At 41.1% G+C, this 24,159-nt stretch overlaps 1 protein-coding gene across 1 annotated transcript in view; it reads left to right on the top strand.

Annotated features, from left to right (window-relative positions):
- The window catches only part of TBC1D22B (TBC1 domain family member 22B), a 42,948-nt gene extending 32,711 nt beyond the window's left edge, over positions 1-10,237 (top strand). The window contains exons 8-13 of the mRNA XM_083173082.1: positions 262-376; positions 594-700; positions 1,648-1,723; positions 2,390-2,517; positions 4,376-4,471; positions 7,136-10,237. Of these exons, the coding sequence (XP_083029208.1) occupies positions 262-376; positions 594-700; positions 1,648-1,723; positions 2,390-2,517; positions 4,376-4,471; positions 7,136-7,264 (651 nt within the window). The 3' untranslated portion in view covers positions 7,265-10,237. The remainder of the gene's footprint in view (positions 1-261; positions 377-593; positions 701-1,647; positions 1,724-2,389; positions 2,518-4,375; positions 4,472-7,135) is intronic.
- The last annotated feature ends 13,922 nt before the right edge of the window (positions 10,238-24,159 follow it).

Here is a 24,159-nt window from a genome sequence, read left to right on the forward strand (position 1 = left end):
TATAATTGGATTCATTTGTATCCCAGTGTCCATTCTATAGGTTCCATAAAAACTTTCTCACAGCTGCAGCTGTTATTTTATTCATTAATATTGATTGGATATTTGTTGTAAAATAATTATCGCACAAATATTTAAGAAGAGCTCACTAACTTCTTCATTGTCCCATGTGGTTAGTGCTAAGAGCTGCTTGATCTGTCACAATCATTTGCTATTGCCAACAAATTAGATATGGAATATAATATGTTCCTAATCTCATGGCAGATATTTGAAAGAATCTTGTTTATCTGGGCAATCAGACATCCTGCGAGTGGATACGTACAGGGAATCAATGATCTGGTCACTCCATTCTTTGTGGTGTTTCTAACAGAACATGTGGGTAAGGATGCACGAATTACATTTTGGTTTGTGTTCATTACCGTTTTACTGTAACTCTGAACCATCATGGCCAATACCAAAAATGTTAATGATTTTGGAAGTCCATGTGTCGGAACTAAATACTTTTTTTTTGCTCTGATTTTTTTACATGAGAAATATACTACTACTACCGTGCGCCAGTTGTTCTGTAATACTGTGTCCTATTTTCATCATCTTAGAAGACGATGTGGAAAACTTTGATGTGAGCAGCCTTTGCCCAGATGCACTGAGAAATATTGAAGCTGATAGTTTCTGGTCAATCAGCAAATTACTGGATGGAATACAGGTATGGTACATTGAGACATGCATTGATTGTACAAACTTTGTATGAAAGCTTGTGCAAAACAAATTAATGCAGGGAATAGCAAATGTGTATGGGCCCTAGCACACGCTATAGGTTCAGTACATTTATACTTTCTTCAAAATAGCCAGACTGGTGGGCATGACAGGAGTAACCGGCCTGGTTATAATTATGTATTATCCAGCAGTTCATCCTTCAGCAGAACACTACTAGTCCCATCTTTCCCCATAAATTATCACAAGCTTTTTTTTTTTTTTTTGGAACCCCTGACAGGGAGGATGCATAGATTCATTATACTGTACACATGACAAGTCCTAGTAATGCTTCTTGTTACAGTAGTGACTTGTAAATTGTGGTCTAAAATAATGCAAACTTATCAGGAGAGGAAACTCATAACTCAGACTATAAAATATATTGTGCAATAGATCATTCCGGCATTGTATAGTGTGCTCCCTAATTCATCGGCAACCAATAAGAATCTACTTATTTATTTAGCATCTTCTAGATGATAATAGAATCTGATTGGTTGATAATATAAACATCCCATCTTCAATAGAACTCCTATTTTAGTAAATAAACCCTATTGTATCAGTCTGTCATTCATTGAATCATCCCATTTTTGGTCTGCTGCATGCCCAATGAGATGATTTTGCAGCTGATGCAGGTGTAGTTACATGCAGTGTAATGTATCTTTACATTGCGTCACAGGGTTGCGCCATCACATGGGGGTACCCAGCTTTACACTGTAGCACTGGATTTAGCAGATGCAGCGGCTCTGAAATGCAGCACAAAGTAAATGACCCCTATATGAATTTACTGTTCTGTGTTTGGCATCATTGGAACCAGCAGTTGTATATCCTAGTCAGAGCTCAGTGCTATTACAATGTGTCGAAGAACTCTTGGGTTTATTTTAACTTTTTCTTTCTTCTAAGGATAACTACACTTTTGCACAGCCTGGAATTCAGAAAAACGTGAAGGCCCTTGAGAAGCTCGTGGGACGTATTGATGGTCAGTTTGTGGTTTGACTCCCTTATGTCTCATTCAGCTTGATCTTTCTCATCATTTTTCTTCTTTACATAAGCTCTTTCCATATTCTCATGTCATTGCATCTCCATAGAAACTAATCAGACATTTGCTTTTATGTCTAATGTGCAAATAAAATCTCATTGATTGGATGTTCTGATTAAATGCTAATTTACACATACTGTAAATACAATGTTCATTTTGGAGAAATCCTGTCTTTCTAGCCATAGCTTTGAAGTTTCTAGCTGCCTGCCTTCTGCATGCAAAGCAAACTGCTGCTGCTAAGCATATGGGTCAGGATTGCAGACTCCTCTTAAAATGCTTGTATTAGAGTGGACCTTTGTCTCATCGCAGTATTATAGAATTTGGAAGCTGAGTGCACCTTGCTATTAGTAGATGTCTGTCATTATCTGTACTAAGTATTTTAGTGCCTATAGATCAGACCATAAATATTCCTGGCATAGTGTGTATTGCATATACAGACCTTAAACTAGATTTAATTGTTTGGTAGATACATGGTTTAGCAGTAGATTTAACGTGCTGCTTTATGCAGTCTCTCGATCTCCAGTTGGCTGGTCATATGTATCCCTCTGGCTTTGTCACCCTATATGTAGTACTTTTATCCTTTCCTTGACTATCTTTTTATATCAGGCCAAGTACACAGTCATCTTCAGAAATATGAAGTTGAATATCTGCAATTTGCCTTTCGCTGGATGAACAACCTGCTAATGAGGGAACTTCCTTTGAGATGCACAATACGGCTATGGGATACGTATCAGGTACTCAAATTTGATATCATAAAAGGGCATATAGGGTGAACTGATGGCACTAAAGAAGCGTGTGAGGAAGGGGGGATTGATGGCATCATGTCCAGTGGCTGATTTATTTCACACAACTAAAGAATGTGTTGCAATTTGATTGGTTTAAGCTGGTTGGACTCTTCCCAAAGAAACTCCCCCTTCTGGTTCAGTATGGGAATGCTGTTAATAAAATTGGAGCTGCTGGCACAATCCACCAGTTTATTGCTGAAGATCTCTATAGGTAATTTTATTTTGGATGCATTATGAGAGCTGACAGATTTCCAGGTTACAACTTTGATTGTGGAGATTCTTATGACTTCATTAAGCCACAGCAGCAGTCAGTTTAGTCTTGCATAGTTAGCGTAGCTGCCCTGTCAGAATCAGCGTAGTGTTCGCTCGGCCAGCGTAGTTAGCGTGGTCAGTCAGAAGTAGCGTAGTGTTCCCACTAGCGTAGTCAACGTACCTGTCAGAAGTAGTGTTCCCGCGGCCAGTGTAGTCAGCGTCCCTCTCAGATATGTGTTCCTGAAACACCCCCACTATCCACGCCAGCCCGAAGCGTGGCGAGCCCAACGAGCCCCGCGTTACGCGTACCCCCGACCTGTTCATACCCCCACTATCCACGTCGGCGTGGAGTTGATTTTTATAAAGCGTGGCGAGCACAGCGAGCCACCAAGCCTGAAGCATGGCGAGTGGAATACATGTAAAGTAATCCGTGGGGCTCGCCATGCTTCGGGCTCGCTGCGCTCGCCACACTTTATAAAGTTAACTCCACACCAACGTGGATAGTGGGGATATGAACAGGTCGGGGGGATGCGTAACGCATCCTCGCAAGGCGCTTGCTAATTGCTGAGACGCAGGAGTGTTTGAGACACACCTGCGTCTCAGACAGCTCGAGCGCCTCTCCTCCAGCGCCCGCATTATCCCCTCTCCACCGGCGTTCGCCAGCGCAAGGGATCTGGCGGTTACCAGCATGTGTGAGAGGCGCTATCTAGGCTTGCAATGGACGCCGGGGACAGAGTCACTACACTAGGCAGCCGTTGGGCTGCCGCGGGGTCACAATGCTAAGTACGCTAGGCAGCCGTTGGCCTACGCTGACAGCGTAGCTTAGCCTACGCTGAAAACGTAGCGCAGCCGGGCGACGTGCTATTACACAAGTACTGTGCCTTGTTTTTTACTTGCATGCAAAAATGAGGGATGTGTGTAGTGACTCTGTCCCCGGTGTTGCAAAATATATATTTAAATGGTCTTATAATGGAAGTCATGATTTTGTGACTGCAGTATTGCCTCCATGCTAAGGGCATAGGCTAATATGAACAGAAAATTCATTATTCTGAGCATGTTGGAATCAAGGGCAGATTGGCAACATAGTAGCACCGGAAAAAAATGAAAGTGACCTCATGTGGATGGGGCCAAATTCACTATAGGTAGGGCAAAAAGAAAAGACCATTAAAATTATATAAATGTGGCAAGTTTCCCAGTGATCCCCATGCAATATGCAGAGCATCCTAATTATAGTGACACAATACTGAGAATGTCCCGGGGCCAATTTTGCAGCACAAAAACAAAGATGCATCTCTGGTTCCCATATTATGTATGTAATTAGGTACAATTCTAATAATCACTGAAAACATATCTAGTCTTATGGAATTTTTTTTTTTTTTTACTTGTTAATAGCAATAGCAAAGGAACTGCTTTACTTAATGAAAAGAAGTGTGGTACTAATCATATTCTCTTCATATTCAACACCCCCTCTTCAGATTGCTTTACTTTTTTTATTGAATAGGCTGCCTTTTTTTTATTGATTATTAATCATTTAAATATTTTCCCTCTCACACAGGCAGAGCCTGAAGGGTTTTCTCATTTCCATCTTTATGTGTGTGCTGCATTTCTAATTAAATGGAGGAAAGAAATTTTGGATGAGCAAGATTTTCAGGTAAACTCCATACTGCTTCCAAATATGGTATTTAAAAAAAAAAAAAAAACGATTCGGAAGTCAAAAGCAAAAAGTTTTGACTTTAATAAAACCAATAAAAATAAGCAAGAATGCTGGAAAGTTTGGACAAAATAAGATATAGATAACTGTAGCTACATTACTTAAAATAAAACTATGCTAAAACCTCCGCAGTGCTCTTGTTTTTTGGAATATATATAGAAAAGTCATCCCAGAAACTACAAATAGTGTGGAAATGTAGGTATTGCCAGTTATTTATAGAGTGGACACACATTCCACTGCACTTTACTTGCTATAATATGTGCGCAATACACATATTCTGCAGCGCTTTACTTGCTATAAAGCACTGTGTATGTAATATTTCACAATTCACATCAGTGCCTGCTATTCACATCAGTCCAATCTATATTCCCTACTACATGTACCCACACACACATTTTATTTTATTTTTTTTTTTATTTTATTTTTTTGAGCCAAGTATCCTACCAGTATATTTTTTGGTGTTGTGGGAGTAAACCGGAGTACCTGGAGGAAACTTACGTAAGCACGGGGAGAATATACAAACTGCACACAGTTAGGGGCATCGTGGGAATCGAACCCATGACCTATGCTGTGAGGCAGTAATTCTAACCTTTACGCCATCCGTGCTACCCATAGAATATATAAATGCAACAGGGAAAATACAGAACAATGAAAGGTAAAATCTTCATTCACAAAGCATAAGTACAATAATAACCAGAAACGTACTTTGAAAAGGAAGATCTAACTGTAATGATCAAATATGAATGGCAAAATGTAATAGGGCCTGAATTTACCAGAGGTGCGGGATTTCAGCTGTACTGCTACTTTTTTTTTTTAAACTGACATTAATTTACAAGGCCAAACCATGTTTTGTAAATGATTGTAGCTTTAAAAAATAGTCAGTTCGACTGTTGTCCCACACCGCAGGCAAACTGACCATATTTCATTTTGCCACATGTGTAGTTCAGATTGTGCAACAGGTGCAAGTTTACGCAGGTGGTTAAGGGACAGGAAAGTAGAAGGTGAGGTGCCTAATTTATACATTGCATTTTTCAATAAGACTTTTGCTTGACCTACAGGTACTATGTAATTTTAACATGGGCCCTCCTTCCCTGTACTGTTTTGCTAAAATAGCATAAAGTAGCTCACTTTTGCTAGCCTATCTTATTGAAGTTCCACATGCATAACCCTCTGAGGCACTTATGTATTATATAGCTTTTCTTCTTGACTTGCAACTTGGTGGGACTGCTATGCTATTAATGGTGCCTGTCCTTGTGTTTCCCTTCTATGTCCCTATAGATTGTAAGCTTGCAGCAGGGCCCTCCTACCTTCAAGTCTGTCTGTTGTTACCCAGTTTGTTTTATCACTGTCTACAATTGTAAAGCGAAACGGAATCTGAAGAAACTGTAAATATATATATATATATATATATATATATATATATATATATATATATATATATATATATATATATATATATATATATATATATATATATATATATATATATATATATATATATAAATAAAGATACAGGATCCGTTTTACACTTGCAAGCCGGGTTCAAAATCCCAGGTACAACCAAGCTTGCAAGCGCTTTCACACTAGCCGCCGGACCTGGCATAAAGCCGGGCGGGTGACTTAATCAGGAGGCAAAGCCGGGGCGTGCTGGGAGATGTCAGCATCTCCCAGTGGTGCCTTTACAGTGCAGTGAACGGGACCTGGGTCGCGTCGACCCAGGTAACCCGTTCACTCTGCCCCTGGACCTGCAAGCATTCTGGGTCCAACCCTGGTCAAGACGCTGATCCCGGGACCCTTTCACACTGACCAGTTTCCCGGGTGGTTGCGTGTTCATGTGCAATAGCCCGGGAAAGATATATCAGTGTGAAAGGGGTATTAAGGCATGGAGGAAACCTTTCCCACCCCACCTGCCCAAGTTTGGTAAATCTCTTTTCAAGTGCATTTGATGTTGGAAAAGGCTGGCTTCTAGCATGAGGCTGGAGCTGGTATTCCAACATCCTCAGTCCAGTATTGATATTCCAATTTGTGCTCATTTTCTTGCGTGTTTATTATTTCTGGTATTTGTTTAGCTGATGAGTGGTCTCGTAATGCTTAAATAAAGTATCTAGTTTGGCAAACAAGTTATAGCTTTATGGACTATCTCATGCATTTAGACTTTTGAGGTAAATCAAATAATATAGAAACCTAGAATTTCACGCAAGTAAGAGAACCATGTTGCCCATACAGTCTGCCCTTTAGGGTTAGTATTAGGTTTAGTATTAGTGGTTAAATAGTGATATTTCCGTACAGTATATTGTTAAAGTACATTAATAGTTTTAGGTTCTAAAAGTGAGTCGGTGCCGAAGGAAAATGAATATATTTATTATTATTATTTATTGCCAGTCATTTATGCATACATATACCAAAGCACTTTACTCCTCCCACTAATATGCATATTAACTGTGAGCTAACATTTTATTGATGTATCTTCCAGTTGCTTACGTTACTCTGTATCCATCCCCATTTCTTCCTTTTTTTTCCTTTTCTGCACCCCTTTCCCAAAGTATTTAAAAAAATAAAATAAAATTTTTATAAAAATAAATTTGTTTATGATTTCCTTTTTAGGGACTACTTATGCTGCTTCAGAATTTACCTACAATCCACTGGGGCAATGAGGAAATTGGCCTCCTGCTGGCAGAAGCGTACAGACTCAAATATATGTTTGCAGATGCACCTAACCACTATCGGCGGTAAAACATGTTCTCCATAGTTTCACACTCCATAAATCCTGATACCAGGAAGAGGCGTTTACTTTTGCACCAGTGCCTCTCACTTATCTAATCGCTCACTCGTCTGGACTTTTATAAGCATTTATGTGTGAGTGCATACAATGTCTCCACTCATCTGAAGACTAATGACTGACCCTATGATCACTCCTCTGCAGAAGATTATTTGTATATTACCAAACATTCATATGTATATGGATAGAATTGTATATAATTTACATTTATTTGTAAGATGTGATTGTCTATTTCTCATCTAAACACATTGTGTCTGGATATATAATTTGTCTGCATTCAGGATTGTGGCTACTGTGTTAAGTGCACACAATAAGAATTGTGCTCCCTTAATATGAAGAGTGTAAAGCTGACCAATCTACTGATGTGTTAATAATTAATGAAGGCGTTTTCCCATATACAGGAACTATTCTAATTGCATTGTCTGTCCTCGCCCAAAAGCACAATGATAATTACCCTGCTGTTTTATCTCCTCCCACTGATGCGCATATGAAAGCCACTATCATTGGTCAGCAAGACGAGAATGCATAATTTGAAGCATGTTTGAAACCAATATGAAGAAAATGTCATTTTTGAGAACAGAAGAACCTTAATAATAATGTAAAAAATGTTAACCTTAACAATGTGTTAATATAGCAAGGAAGGTTATGCCCACCTCCTCCCTAAATTTAGTGTAATAAATGTATATGCTACTTACAAACAGATGTTCAAATTATACAGCACAGGACTTCACACCCATTACCTTTAAATAAGGAGAACTGTTGCTCTCGACCTCGACCGGGTCTGGCCAACCTGTGGCTTTCTAGTAATTGTAAAATGACACATCCCAGCATGTCCTACCATAATTTTAGTATTCCATATTAGCATAATTGTGGCAGGACATGCTGGAACTTGTAATGCCACAACAGCTGAAGAGCCACAGGTTATCCATGCCAGTTCTAGACTAGGGTATGGTATAATGTTTGCACCTGTGTATAATGCCTAGGGAACAATCATGGAGTGCCCGGAATTACCCTCCATCTTTGCTAGTTACATGAGCAAAGACTACCTAAGGAAATAGCCTGCATTGTGTGCAGCCAAGTGCCTCTTGGTTACATAGAAATAATGTTTAAAAAAAAAATAAAACCAGTGCAAAATATCAGATTGCTCCCCCAAAATAAACTAGAATGTATACCTTTTTTACTTGACCCAACAACTGTGACCATAAATAGAATACACTTATTAGGTCTCCCTATGGGACAGATTATCTTATAAATATTATGGATCACTTTCATTTTTTTCCCTTCTACAGTACAAATAAAATTTAAGGAATCACTCCAACTTACCTTGCACCAAACTTCAAAACCGACACAACCAACAACAACTTATTTTTTAAAGTTGTGTTTATCTAGTTCAGTCATTAAATTGGTTTCTTGTAATCAGAAATTGCAAAATTACTTTCTGCAGATAAGTCAGTCCTACTGGTTTATGACCGATACTTATTCTTCCTGTATCATCGGTGCAATAAGCACAAGTACTGTATCGTAGAAGACAACCACAGGTTGGAAACTATGAAAGGCTACAAATGAATGTAACAAAAACAATGAATAGATACAGAGCTGATGTCATGGCTATTGGTAATGTGATAGGCAGTAATTAGAGTTTTGGTTCTTTTTGTTTTTCAAATTTTCTGAGACACAAGAAGGCCTTGTATAAGTGGGAATAAAGCGATGCTGTGACGTATAGTCTCCCTTCAGGGAGCATTGTAGTTGTAACAATTCCCTGTTCTTGCAGTGGTCACATGTGATGGCCTTCTGTTTCCACTGAGCAACTGTGGGAGAATGCTCACAGTACGGGTTTGGAAAAGGTGATGAAGTTGTTTTCAGTGCTTTTCCTGATCTGTAATACAGTTTATTTAGTTTACCTTGTCCTACTCCCTGGAAGATGTTCTCCAAATAGCGACAAAATGATATGTGTGTTGCAATAGCCAAAATGACAACTTGTTTGAGCAGTAATCACCAGATTTCTACCCAATCTCAAGCCCTTCAACAAATTTTACAAGAACGTGCTATGGACAACACCGACATAATAATTTATCTTAAATGTAATGTAGGGTACACACCAGGACGACCTGCTCACGATGCACATCGTGAGCGGGTCGTCAGTGTCTCGTCCGACCCGCTCACGATGACGCGGGAGGGCACGACCCGCTCACGATGTGCACCGTGAGCGGGTCCGATCCGATGGCGACCCGCACCCGGTTGTATGGTCGTCATTGAGATCCTACCTGCAGCAGGTAGGATCTCAATAACGACCGACCGACCCGCGGGACCGCGCATCGGATCGGAATCGCTCCACACCAGCTCAGAAAAGGGCCCAATCAGCACACAATCTGCATCCAATTGATCGGAATCGGATCTAGATTGTGCTGATCGGGCCCTAGTCGTCCTGGTGTGTACCCAGCATAAGATATTGTAGCATTAGAAAGAACAGCAGTTGATGAAACAGGGATGAATTGTTGATTATTTTGACACAGCCAAAATCTTTACATGTTTAATAAGCTACAATCATTCCCATTGTAAAAAAGCAGGTTAATCGGTACAAAAAGTGTTTAGAATGTGTGCTGTTATCAACTTGAATTACAAATCAGCCGTGTGATTTTCTGAGTGCTAGGTGTTAGACTTGTACAACTGGAAAGTTTCTATAAACAGTTTGTGTTGCACAAGCTATGTGGTTTACTTTATTTTTTTTTTCTGTGAAAAAGAAAACTATGTTTAAAAGTGTGCATAATAAAATGTTATGTTCATTTTGAAAACAAATGGTTGCATCATGTCTGCATTTTGAAGTATCACAAATATTATTCCACTATAGTTGAGGCTGAACTTCTTCTGGTAACTAACCTGTAACATTTACACAATAAAGTAAATGTTTCCGATCATTTTGTTTTCAACTTTACATGTCCTGGCATGTCCGCTTTCCAACCATCCTTTGATTACAAGTATAGGGGTAAATGTAATGGGGTGCAAAATTGTTCTCACGTATGCTGTCTGCAACTTTGGAATAAGAATACAAAGCAGCATAACATAACTTGCCTGAAACTTCCAGGTATTAAGGATATCCATGGTAATGTCAAATTGATTGAGTAATTAAGTCACCTGTGCCAAAGATTGGTTATCCTTAGCACCAGGGATGCTTTGGGGACCACATTTGGGAACCTCTGCATTCAGCGGTTTTGAAAAGTCTCCATAGTAAGCCTGGGTATTACATGTTGCCTGAGTTTGACATTAATAGCTCTGCATATAAGAACACTGGTTTGCTGCATTAAACTGAAGATTTAGAAGGAGCTTAGGTGTTTAGTAGGGATTCGTGTCGCTGGTTCTGTTGATTTATAGTTTGCAGAGTGGAGAATATGATTATGGCTGATCTTTGCACATTTGTCTAGTTTGTTGTATTTTGCATCTATTTGTGTTTTGAGTTTGTATTGTGTTCTTTGTGTGACTGCAGTGTGATGGGGTCTGTCTATTTATCTGTGTTTACTGTAGTTTGTCTTTATCTGTTGTATGATGACAACTTGTACGAGGATGTGAGGGTCCCATCTGAGTTATACCCCGTTCTCACTGCAGGCAAATTCCCGGGTCTATCATGTTGACCCGGAAATTTGCCTTTTAACACAGGTTTTTTTGCAGTGTGAACGGGTCGCATACCCGGATCTCATACACTGATAAAACCCTACTTTTTACCCGTGTTTGAGATCCGGGTATGCAGACACGGGTTGACTCTTTCTCACTGCATAAAAACCCATGTTAAAAGGCAAATTATCGGGTAGAACTTCTTCACCCGGATATTTACCTTGCAGTGAGAACGGGGGTCAGTCCCTGCAGTCCCTGGCATTTTAATGCTGTGTATTTCTCACTGGCAGTGAGAACACGGTATAAGTAGAGAGGAGGAGGAGGCAGCACAGTGCCCCCTGACAAAACAACAACTGGCCACAACATACTGTTTACTTACAGTACAAAGAGAATTGTGCACTGGTATAGAACATGTAATAGGGATAGTGCTTTATAAGCTGCTAGGAATTCAGGCATATTGTACATACCTGCTGTGTTATGGCCTTTTGGCAGGATATCTGCGAATAATGCAGTGAGGGTGGTTTCTACTCTGTATTGATTTAAAGAAGGAGAAAATTAGCCAGCTAATCCCTCCTGAACTTCTCCCTGTTCTCCACGTGGAGGACACACATCGGACATTTTGTGTTCCTCACCAGGTTGTGTCTTTTATCCACAACCTGGTGATTAACACACAATTTTCAAATACAGCATTTATTTTTTTTTTATTAACCATGCACAAATGAGGGTGACTTCGCCGTGCGAGTGTCCCTGTTTCTGCAGCTACAAAGTTGGGAGGTATGTAAGTAGGTCACCATTACATATGTTTTGACCTATAAAAAAAAGCACGGTTAAATATTTTCAAATAATAAAGTCCATGTTTCTGCAGCTGCTCATGTCAGGAAGAAAGAAGGTGTCTTGTACCATTTGGTGATGGTGCACTAGACGATGAGAAGACCTTAAACAAATTATAGTTGCTTTAATAGAAAAGGCTCAACATTAAGGCCCAAATTCAATTAGTCGCGATAACCCATTTCCATGGCTTAACTTAGCTAGGAGAGGTTTTTTCTCTTTATATTCACTGTCTTAGATGTACACTTAATTTACTTGAGCAGATAAAGATTAGGATGAAATCACTATGTAAAAAAAATTGTAGAATATATGACAGCTCTGCAGTGAGACAATTACCTGAGATTATTGATCGGAAGTTAATTGAATATTGGTCGAAAGGCCTCACTGAAGGTATAAGGAGCAAACACAAGTTATAGTTATGTTGCACTGAGAGATGCTTGTGTTCCTTCAACATCAACAACTAGTCATGCAATGACATTACCAACTTCTTGTGTAAATACTCCTATAATGTCCAGTGTTTGCACTCGAGGCGGAGTACAGAAATGAATAGGTTGGGGATAGAAATTTCTCTTTTTTGGGGAGGTATAATTTAATTTAATTGGAGTCCACCTCTAGTAAATTCAGTTGATTTGGACATGATTGTGAAAGGTGCACACCTGTCTATATAAGGTCCTACTTGATAGTGCATGTCAGAACACAAACCAAGCATGAAGATAAAGGAATTGTCTATAGACCTCCGAGACAGGATTGTTTGAATATAGTTTAACATAGTATGTACTTATACATCCCATTACTAATTGTATTCCCTTGTATAGCACTAAAGAAACTTTGTGGTGCCTTTTATAAATAGCATTTCATTAATTACGCATATTCCATGTGTGGAAAAATTCTACTATCTTCAAACCAGGCCACATAATTCACTCATTTCTGCAATGTCTCAAACAGGTTTGCTTTCTAAAAACACAAGAGGTCTTCTTGCCTATAACAGCCGCGCCTGTTCTCATGTAATATATTTTTCACCATTACTTGAGATTCCAGCAGGTATTACAGATGGTTATACAAACAACAGGAGTTCTCAGTAGTATAGCAAGCATACCTCCCAACAGTCCCAATTACCACGGGAATGTCCCGGTTTTCGGGGACATTCCCGCGTCCCTCCCGCGGCCAGCAGTGTCCCGCGGCGAGGGGGGCTGTTGGAAGTCCCCCTGTCGGCTGCTGGGCAGCGGGGAATAAACGCTGTGCGCATGCAGCTAGGGTGCTGGGGGCATGGCTAGAGGCTCACAGAGCCTCTGGGTCATGCCCCCATATCGGCAAAATGGAGGCGTGGCCTTGCGGGAAAGCCGTGAGTATAGACCACGCCCCAAAATTTTCGCCACGCATCCATCTGTCCCGCATCGCTCGCTGTATACGTTGGGAGGTATGGCAACGTTTGATATGAAAATTCGGAGGTCGTATCGGAGTGCACCAGAGATACGGAGCAATGGAGAATGAAATGTTGCAGGAAGCATCCCTGGATCTATATATTAGGCAGATGAAGAATTTTGTATGGACAGTGTATCTACATGATCAGCACTGAGCACAGATTCAAGGACCGAGGCAAGCAAGGAATGTGTAGGTGCAATCTATAACCTTCAGGGAGGTTCTGGCCGGACTGCTAAATATTAGCAGTGCTTATAGACTGCTAGGAAACCAGGGACGTGCCTGTCGTCCCGGTTGCCTAGTAACAGTTGGCACCCATCAGCCTCTGCATGCAACTGGCTTGACATCTTGGTTGCTACGCGGCCATCGTGCCTTGTGCCAGGCAGAAGCCGCAGTGCCGCTTGTAACATATACCTACAGTATACCTCGGCACATCAACAGTAATGGGCACCTAATCGCAGCAATAATTGATTTACTAGAACGGGCACCTATTACTTTGGGTGCCCACCCACCAAAAAGAAAGGGAATTGCCCTCCAAGGTTGATATTTATCAAGAAAAGGAGAAATAAACTGCATGGAATTAGGTACTTCTATAATGTATTTATTTAACTTAATGTTACGATAATACTGGCAAGTAAACAATACAATACAGAACAATAATCAGATAAAAACATTGCAATGACCGTCCTTCACTTTAGTCATCAAAACCAGCACTTATTTACTATGGACAGTTGAAGTCTTTGTTAGTTGTGTTCTAGGCCAGGACTGATCCTTTATAGCACACAGGTTAGACGCTAAGGGGGAAATTTACTAAAGAAAAATCGTGGGAAAAAATCGTATTTCTAGGTGTGAATTCGTAAAATCTTGTCGTATTCGGGTTTTCCTTAGTTACTATTGTTAATATGTGTGAAATCGTACTCGGTGTATTGTAGAAATCGTGATGTCGTAAGGTAGTTGTCGTATTGAAATCTACGAATACGAATGACTACGACAGAGTACACCATCGATAGAAATCTTGGATTTTTAACATAGACCAGGCGTATTTTCATTATCTACTACCCACTCGTATTCGTGAAATTTCACTTTACAAGTCGTATATGCCTACGAATCACACCTAAAAACACGAATATTTTCACACTTTTTTTTAAGGTCTATTTCTATGTGTATTTCAGCAGCCACGATGGGACAATACAATTTTAACTTAATACTTTGGTCACATACTTCTATATTGACTAATGTGTCACTACAAAAAGGAAAGTAAGCTGCTAATGCTAATAGGTGGCCATTAATAATGTTCTCAATTGCTGTTTTTTTTTTTTTGGGGGGGGGGGGGGTGTATACAAAGATTGTGGTGTGGTTTTTTTTGTTTTTTTTTGCCGTGTTGTACTTTACAAATAAATTCAGACAGATACAAGTAGTTTGTTCAACCTTTTACTGTTCAAAATAAACAAAATAATAGCACAACATTAATTTTTGGTTCCCAAACTTAATTATTTGTCACCACGTTTTTTCTTTTCAATTTGTTTGCCACTTGAACCACTTTGAGATTTCCGTAGCCTTGTCTGGCGTGGGGGTGAAGGGAGTGGGGTGCTTAGAGGCGTAGCACTGCTACTTTGGGAAGGTGTGGCGTCTCTTGCTGCCATTATATTTCTCTCACGGAAGGCCACAGAGATATCTTCCATACAACGAGTCTGGGCGGTTTGCTGCTGGCACAGGGATTCCATCAAGGTCACCATTCTGGTTTGGTAATGCAGCTGGTCCACCCTAGATTCAGACATACATTTCATCATTCGGCGTGTGTCTTTATGGAGCACTGCCATTGTTTTGACCATGTGGGCACTTTGTTTGCCAATTTCCTGCAGGTGTTTGGCCTGCTCCCTCAGGGCTTCCACACATCTAGCTTGGTGGACAGACCAATTGGAGAAAAAATCAGCTGCACCACCAGCAACAGGCTCACTAGGATCTGGGCTGAATGTTAGTTCGGGACTATGTGGCCTTTGAGGTTGGGGAGTTGATGGAGTCATTGTCCGCAAATGCTGCCTGTAGGCAGGCTCCTCTGCAGATTGTGATGTTTCTGCCGGCTCCGGAATGTCTACACCTAAAATAGTGACACATTAAATTAGCATCTGGACATAGTTATTTGTCAGTACTCTAGAGAGAATCTATCATTACAGTGTCGTTAGAAAGGTTAAAAAGTAGTACATGTAACACATGTTTTAACTTTTCCCAAAAACCCTATGAGTATTAGAGTTTTCATTACACACATGTTAATTGTTGCCCTTCCGATGATGTCATAGTACACATTGCTGCATGTCTTAACCCCTTCCCGACAATTGACGTACATTTACGTCATGGTCGGGAAGTACTTCCCGACACATGGCGTAAATGTACGTCATGGCTTGTAACTGTCACCGCGTCTATAGACGCGGTGACAGTTTCAACATGTCTGCTGTCCCTGACAGCAGACATGTCCGTGCATGCCCAGGGGGGGCTGCGATGCCGCCCCCCCGTCGGCGATCGCTGTGATTGGCTGTTCAGTGTGAACAGCCATTCACAGCGTTTTCCTGTGTCACCGTTGAATAACGTTCGCCGGTGACACGGGATCGGAGGTGATTGGTGCTGTAAAGTACAGCACCAATCACCGCGGGGTGTAAGGGTGACACTGGTGTCACCCCACCTCACCCCGCCCGCCCCCAAAGGCCGTGATTGGTTCGTCGGACCGACGGACCAATCACAGCCAAGGAGGGGGATTTAAACTAACGGTGACTGCACTGCAGACGCCATTCCGGTCTGGAATTGCGTGCAGTGCGGTCACCGTGCCTAGCTGCCGCAGTATACTGACCTGAACCTTGCCAAATACTTACCTGATCCTTGCAAATACCTTGCCTGATCACTGCTTCATCACTGCTTGTAGTGTGCTGGATGCTTCCTGGATCCTGTTACTTGTGACTTCCTGTGTTGTGAACTTGTGCTGCTGCAGTGTTATAGCGTTAGATAGAGAGAGATAGTGTCAGAGAGTGCTATATTTTGTGCTGCTGCAGTGTGATATAGTTATAGATAGAGACATAGAGAGAGAGAGATAGAGAGAGATAGAGAGGCCTAGTGACAGAGAGTGCTATATTTTGTGCTGCTGCAGTGTGATAGTTATAGATAGAGAGAGAGAGATAGAGATAGTGACAGATTGTGCTATATATTTTTTATATAACTGACTGCTGCCCCCCCCTTTTGTGCTGATCAGTATAAATTAACTGATCAGCAACTTTTTGGGGGCGCAGGTTTTTTTTTATATATATATATATATACCTGTCACTGCTGCTGCTGCAGTGTCATAGAGTGATAGATAGTGAGAGATAGAGAGATAGAGAGAGATAGTGACAGAGAGTGCTAAATTTTGTGTCTGCTGCCCCCGCCTTATGTGCTGATCACTATATCTGAGGTGATCAGCAACTTTTTGGGGGTGCAGAGGTTTTTTTTTTTTATATATACCTGTCAGTTGCACCAAAGGTTGTGCACCTGCTGCCCCTCACTGGTAATCAGTGTCGCATCACTGATCACCTTTTTTTTTTTGTGGGTGCTGTGGGGTCTTTTTTTTATTTTTTTTTTACACACACTGTGATTTTGTGGGTGTCCTGTGGCCACTGTGCGCTGATCAGTGACGTACATCACTGATCAGCTTTTTCGGCACAGGGTTGATCTATTTTTTTTTTTTATCAAATTCCTGTTGCCTTTGAGCGCTGTTCAGTGACGGACGTTACTGACCAACATCTGTGCTCAATTTTTTTTTTTTTTTTTTTTTTTTAACCCCTTCAATTTTTTTTTTTTTAACCCCTTCAATTTTTTTTTTTTTGTATAAAGTATTTTTTTTTTCTGCACTACATACACACTACACACTACATACCCCCCGGGTTGAAATAAAGTTTGTACCCCCCCCTACACTATACACGTGTTGAAACATTTCACTACCAGTAACACAAAAATAAAAATGGCATCCCAAATGTCATCCCAAATGTCATCCCAGTCATCCAGAAGAATGTATTCAGCGGAGGAGGCATATGCCATGCTTGCCTCTGACTCTGACACAGCCAGTGATGCAAGCGGGGAATTTGAAGGCTTCGTCTTAAGCACCTCTTCCTCCTCTGGTGATGAGGGACCCCCTCAAAGACGCCCCCGTAGAGCAGCTGAGACCCCCCCCCCCCCCCAATAATTGATCTTGTATGGTGTTAGTGGAAAAATTGTCTGGGATTTAGTGCACCCCTTCCTGGATAAAGGTTATCACCTCTATGTGGATAACTTTTACACTAGCATCCCCCTGTTTAAGGCCCTTGGTTCAAGAGGACAGCAGCTTGCGGTACTGTGTGCAAGAACCAAAGAGGCCTCCCAAAAACGCACATTGCCCAAGTAATGAGAAGGGGTGAAAGCAGGGGAATATGCACCGAAAATATGTTGTTGGTCAAATATAAGGACAAGAGGGATGTCCTTATACTGACAACAATTCATGGAGACAGTACCACCTCCGTCCCTGTACGAGGTACCAGTACCCACACCTCAAAACCTAATTGTATCCTGGATTACAATAGGTACATGGGCGGAGTGGATCTTTCAGATCAGGTACTGAAGCCGTACAGTGCCCTGCGGAAAACAAAAATCTGGTACAAGAAGCTGGCCGTGTATATCATCCAGATGGCACTGTATAACGCTTACGTGCTATTCCGTTCTACCGGCCAGAGGGGGACATTTATGCACTTTCAAGAGGAAGTCATAAAGGGCCTAATATTTGGGAACCAGCAGGCAGAGGGCCCCAGTACTTCTAGTACTGGCCCCCGTATTGTACCAGGGCAGCATTTTCCTGATGAAATCCCCTCCACTGGAAAAAAGGGCAGGACACAAAAAAGGTGCAAAGTTTGCTATAAAAAGGGAATAAGAAAGCAAACTATTTTCCAGTGTGACACTTGCCCCGACAAACCCGGCCTATGTATAAAGGAGTGTTTTAAAATATACCACACATCTATGGATTATTAGGTTCATAATTTCACCGTGCTTCGGGGGTCTTGCTAATGCCACATAGCACCCACCATTCATTCCACCAGAATCTGAGCCGCAAAATCCAAAAATCACTCCTTCCCTTCTGAGTCCTGCCATGCACCCAACTGGTATTTTTTGGTCACATGTGAGGCATTGTCGTACTCGGGAGAAATTGGGGCACAGATTTTGGGGTGCTTTTTCTCCTTCATACCTTCTGAAAATGAAAAATGTTGAGCCAGAACTGCATTTTTGTGTAAAAAAATGTAATTTTTCATTTTCACTGCCCACTTGTATCAAAATTGGTGAAACCCCTGGGGGTTTGAAATGTACACTATACCCCTAGATGAATTCCCTGAGGGGTGTAGTTTGCAAAATGGGGTCACTTGTGGGGGGGTTCCACTGTATTGGTGCTTTGGGGGTCTTGCTAATGCGACATAGCACCCACCATCATTCCACCAGCATTTGTGCTGCAAAATCCAAATATCACTCCTTCCCTTCTGAGTCCTGCCACTTTTTGGTCACACATGAGGCATTGCCGTACTCGGGAGAAATTGGGGCACAGATTTTGGGGTGCTTTGTCTCCTTCATTCCTTCTGAAAATGAAAAATTTTGAGCCAGAACTGAATTTTTGTGTAAAAAAATGTAATTTTTCATTTTCACTGCCCACTTGTATCAAAATTGGTGAAACCCCTGGGGGTTTGAAATGTACACTATACCCCTAGATGAATTCCCTGAGGGGTGTAGTTTGCAAAATGGGGTCACTTGTGGGGGGTTCCACTGTATTGGTGCTTTGGGGGTCTTGCTAATGCGACATAGCACCCACCATCATTCCACCAGAATTTGTGCTGCAAAATCCAAATATCACTCCTTCCCTTCTGAGTCCTGCCACTTTTTGGTCACACATGAGGCATTGCCGTACTCGGGAGAAATTTCACCTACACTTTTAATTCCTGTGAAACACCTAAAGGGTTAACAAACTTCCAAAATGCTGTTTTGAATACTGTGAGGGGTGCAGTTTTTGAAATGGTATCATTTATGGGGGTGTCTCACATACAAGTCCCTCAAAGTCACATCAGAACTGAACTGGTCCCTAAAAAAATCAGTGTTTGAAATTTTCTTGAAAATTTGAGAATTTGCTATTCATATTGTAAGCCTCCTAGTGTCCAAAAAAATTAAAAGGAAGTTGAAATAATGATGTCAACATAAAGTAGACATATGGTCTATGTTAGTTATTAACTATTTTGAGTGGTATGATTATTTGTCTCACAAGCAGAAAATTTAACATTTTGCAAATTGCTAAATTTTCCATTTTTTTACGACATTTTGGTATTTTTCACAAAAAAACACAGACTGTATCGACCCAAATTTACCACTAATTTGAAGTACAATGTGTCACGAAAAAACAATCTCAAAATCACTGGGATAAGTAAAAGCAAAAAAAAGTTATCCCCACTTAAGTGAGACATGTCAGATTTGAAAAAAAGGGCTCTGTCAGGAACGCAAAAACTGGCTCTGTCAGGAAGGGGTTAACATTATCCACATGTGACAACAATCTGAACATATGGTCATTGCGGATGGCCAATGCAGTTACAGGCCGCAAGGTCATCCTTTTATAGCGTTAAAAACATGTTTAGGTAAAATGCATCTTAGTCCTAGAGGAACTTAGTGTGGTTGCCCATAACAGCATTGTCCTGGCATTCACTGCATACAATAAAAATATCACCGAACATTTCACACTCCGGGAGGAGCATTAATCAATGTTTCTACACTTAACGATTGTTGTATGATTGTAATCACCTGTGCTGAATTAGCTACATTAGCTATTAAGATGTTGGACACAGGTGATGTGAATCACAAATGAGATTGAAGCCCAGAGGTGGAGCATTGTGTTCCTCCTGAACATGGCAATGTAATATTCTTTTGTTGCAAATGTGACTTCATTAAAAAAAAAGATTTATACCTTGGTATGGGTCTGGCTGCTGTCTCACTTGACGTGGTGGAGTTAACACCGGTGCCTGGATTCTCATAGGCCCAAGTGCCGGTGGAGACTGTGGTGCCAATGTTGTTGCTAAATGTAAACACAACATTGTACACATTAAAAATACATTCGATCAATGTAGGGACACATGCTTGAATGTTAGAAATGAAACGAATAAAAATCCATTTACATGAGTTAATGTCTTCTGCTTCATGGTCCCGAGGGGCCACTGATACAGTTGCGGAGGGGGCCGATTTACGTACACGGCTAGTTGGCGCAGCAGGATGTGATGCTGTGTGAGGCAAAGAACATTGTGATGGCAGTTGTACAAATGTTTACAATACAGAGTATATATATAGAGAGAGAGAGAGAGTGCGAGTGAGTGAGAGAGTGAGAGAGAGAGAAAGAGAGAGAGAGAGAGAGAGAGAGAGAGCACACACACACTGTTTGGCAGCTGGACACATAACTACAATGACATTTACCTGTATGAACATCAAAGAAAGTGCCAGCTGGTTCTTCCTCAATTGATTCCCACATACGGTGTGACCCTGAAGTGACTGGCTGACTACGGCCACGCGGGGCTGTTGAAATGTGGAAAAAACAACACTTATTAGTAAAATGGCCAAATTGACCCTAACAAGTAATGTGACACAATTTGGTATAGGTGTCATAATATATATATATAGATATAGCTATATCTATATATATATATACTGTATATAGAGGGAGAGAGAGAGAGAGAGACACATACAGTTATAATAAGTTGCAAACGGCATAAATTCTAAACAGACCTGGCACAACATCTGCAGTGATTGACTCAGGTAGTGCCTCAGATGATGGCCGAGAACGTGTTCTCCGAGCAGGAGCAGTGACTGTAACAGGTGAGGGGTCTTGCTGGCCTTGACGTGACCTACGCCTGTTTATCCGAGACTGGCCAGAGACTGATGATGCTGAGGGAGAAGCTGGCTTGGATGCGAACCACAAAACAAGATTAGCCTCACAATTTTTAACCCCTTCATGACAGAGCCAGTTTTTGCCTTCCTGACAGAGCCCTTTTTTTCAAATCTGGCATGTATCACTTAAGTGGGGATAACTTTTTTTTGCTTTTACTTATCCCAGTGATTTTGAGATTGTTTTCTCGTGACACATTGTACTTCAAGTTAGTGGTAAATTTTCGTCGATACAGTCTGTGTTTTTTTGTGAAAAATACCAAAATGTCGTAAAAAAATGGAAAATTTTGCGATTTGCAAAATGTTAAATTTTCTGCTTGTGAGACAAATAATCTTACCACTCAAAATAGTGAATAACTAACATAGACCATATGTCTACTTTATGTTGCCATCATTATTTCAACCTCATTTTCATTTTTTTGGACACTAGGAGGCTTCAAATATGAATAGCAAATTCTCAAATTTTCAAGAAAATTTCAAACTCTGATTTTTTTAGGGACCAGGTCAGTTATGATGTGACTTTGACTGACTTGTATGTGAGACACCCCCATAAATGATGCCATTTCAAAAACTGCACCCCTCACAGTATTCAAAACAGCATTTTGGAAGTTTGTTAACCCTTTAGGTGTTTCACAGGAATTAAAAGAAAGTGTAGGTGAAATTTCCAAATTTCATTTTTTTTGCAGATTTGCAATTTTAATACATTTTTCTAAGGAACACAGTAGATTTTACTAGAGAAATGTGACTAAAAATTGATTCCCCCAATTCTTTGGTTTTCATAAATATCCTATATGTGGCCCTAGTGTGCACGGTGACCAAACCACAGGCTTCATAATAGAAGGAGCACCTACTTGATTTTGGAGCCTCCTTTTTATGAGATTATTTTTTAGGCACCATGTAGGTTTCTAGGCACCATAAGATGCTAAAAGTTAGGTACCCCCCCACAAGTGACCCCATTTTGCAAACTACACCCTTCAGGGAATTCATCTAGGGGTATAGTGTACATTTCAAACCCCCAGGGGTTTCACCAATTGTGGTACAACTGGGCAGTGAAAATGAAAAAAAATTATTTTTCATTTTCACAGCTCAGTTGTATCAAAATTGGTGAAACCCCGGGGGGTTTGAAATGTACACTATACCCCTTGATGAATTCCCTGAAGGGTGTAGTTTGCAAAATGGGGTCACTTGTGGGGGGGTTCCACTGTATGGGTGTTTCGGGGGTCATTCAACCAGAATCTGTGCTGCAAAATCCAAAAATCACTCCTTCCCTTCTGAGTCCTGCCATGCACCCAACTGGTATTTTTTGGTCACACGTGAGGCATTGCCGTACTCGGGAGAAATTGGGGCACAGATTTTGGGGTGCTTTGTCTCCTTCATTCCTTGTGAAAATGAAAAATTTTGAGCCAGATCTGCATTTTTGTGTAAAAAAATGTAATTCTTTACAGAAAAATGCAGTTCTGGCTCAAAATTTTTTATTTTCACAAGGAATGAAGGAGACAAAGCACCCCAAAATCTGTGCCCCAATTTCTCCCGAGTACGGCAATGCCTCACGTGTGACCAAAAAATACCAGTTGGGTGCATGGCAGGACTCAGAAGGGAAGGAGTGATTTTTGGTGGTGGAATGAATGGTGGGTGCTATGTCGCATTAGCAAGACCCCCGAAGCACCAATACAGTGGAACCCCCCCACAAGTGACCCCATTTTAGTCACCAGCTTTGGGAGGGGGGCTGGCTCTGCGGCTGGCGGGGGGGTGGGAGGGGTGCTGGCGCTGCGGCAGCCGGGTGGGTGGGAGGGAGGGGGGCTGCCGGGTGGGAGGGGGGGGGGGGCTGGCGATCGGTGGTAATCGGTGCGGTATATACACACACACACACATATATATATATATGTGTGTATATATATATATATATATATATATACATATATATATACACACACATATATATATATATGTGTGTGTATATATATATATATATATATATATATAAATATATTTTTCAGTGCATATCGGTGGTGATCGGTGCTGTACTTGACAGCACCGATCACCAGTGAATCCCTGTGTTACCGAGCGGCTTAGCCGCCGGTAACACAGGAAACGCTGTGAATGGCTGTTCAGATTTGAACAGCCAATCACAGCGATCGCCGACCGGGGGGGGCACCCCTGCCCCCCCTGGGCGGCGAGGGGGGATGTCTGCTGTCAGGGACAGCAGACATCACCTAACTGTCACTGCGTCTCTAGACGCAGTGACAGTTAGAAGTCATGACGTACTGTATATATACGTCATGTGTCGGGAAGTACTTCCCGACCATGACGTATATATACGTCAAATGTCGTGAAGGGGTTAAAACCCATAAATATGACACACAAACAAAAGGTAAACATGTCACCCTCATTCCAAGAGCACTCTTAAAATCGCATCTACATAATTAAACATACAAATGAAACAGCATAGATAATGCTTTAACATGATTTGCACACATTAATGGCTCAAAATATCACTAATATAGGACTGCATGTTTCGAGCAAATTTGCATATTTTTCGGGTTAATAATTTGTATGTAGTGGCTATAAAGCACACTGCTGTTGCTATGGGATACTACCACCACAGTGAACCAACTTAAAAACTGAAGGCACATGTGCAATTTCTTCAAGAGGTCCCAATGAGGTGATAAATACAAGTACATGTAAGGTCCAAAAACATAATGCCAAAAGATCCAGAACAAATATAAATACATGAGTGACACCTGCTTTTAGTTCCATGAATGAACCACACCCCAAACAGGAAATGCCAGTCTGTCCTTACATTTTACACATATCAAACAATATCACGGACAAATGAAGATTATGCATAATCCTAACACATATCATTCCTGTATTCTGAAAGAGTGATTTGTGTATAAATGAAGACAGACAACTATGAATTTTTTAACAATATTGAGGCATACCTCCCAACTGTCACGATTCCGTCGGGACAGTCCCGATTTTCGGGTCCTGTCCCGACGTCCCACCCGCGGCAGGCATTGTCCCGCTGCGGGGGGGTGGCAGTTGG

Source organism: Crinia signifera, chromosome 2, assembly GCF_055691185.1.
Source record: "Crinia signifera chromosome 2, ASM5569118v1, whole genome shotgun sequence".
NCBI lineage: Eukaryota > Metazoa > Chordata > Amphibia > Anura > Myobatrachidae > Crinia > Crinia signifera.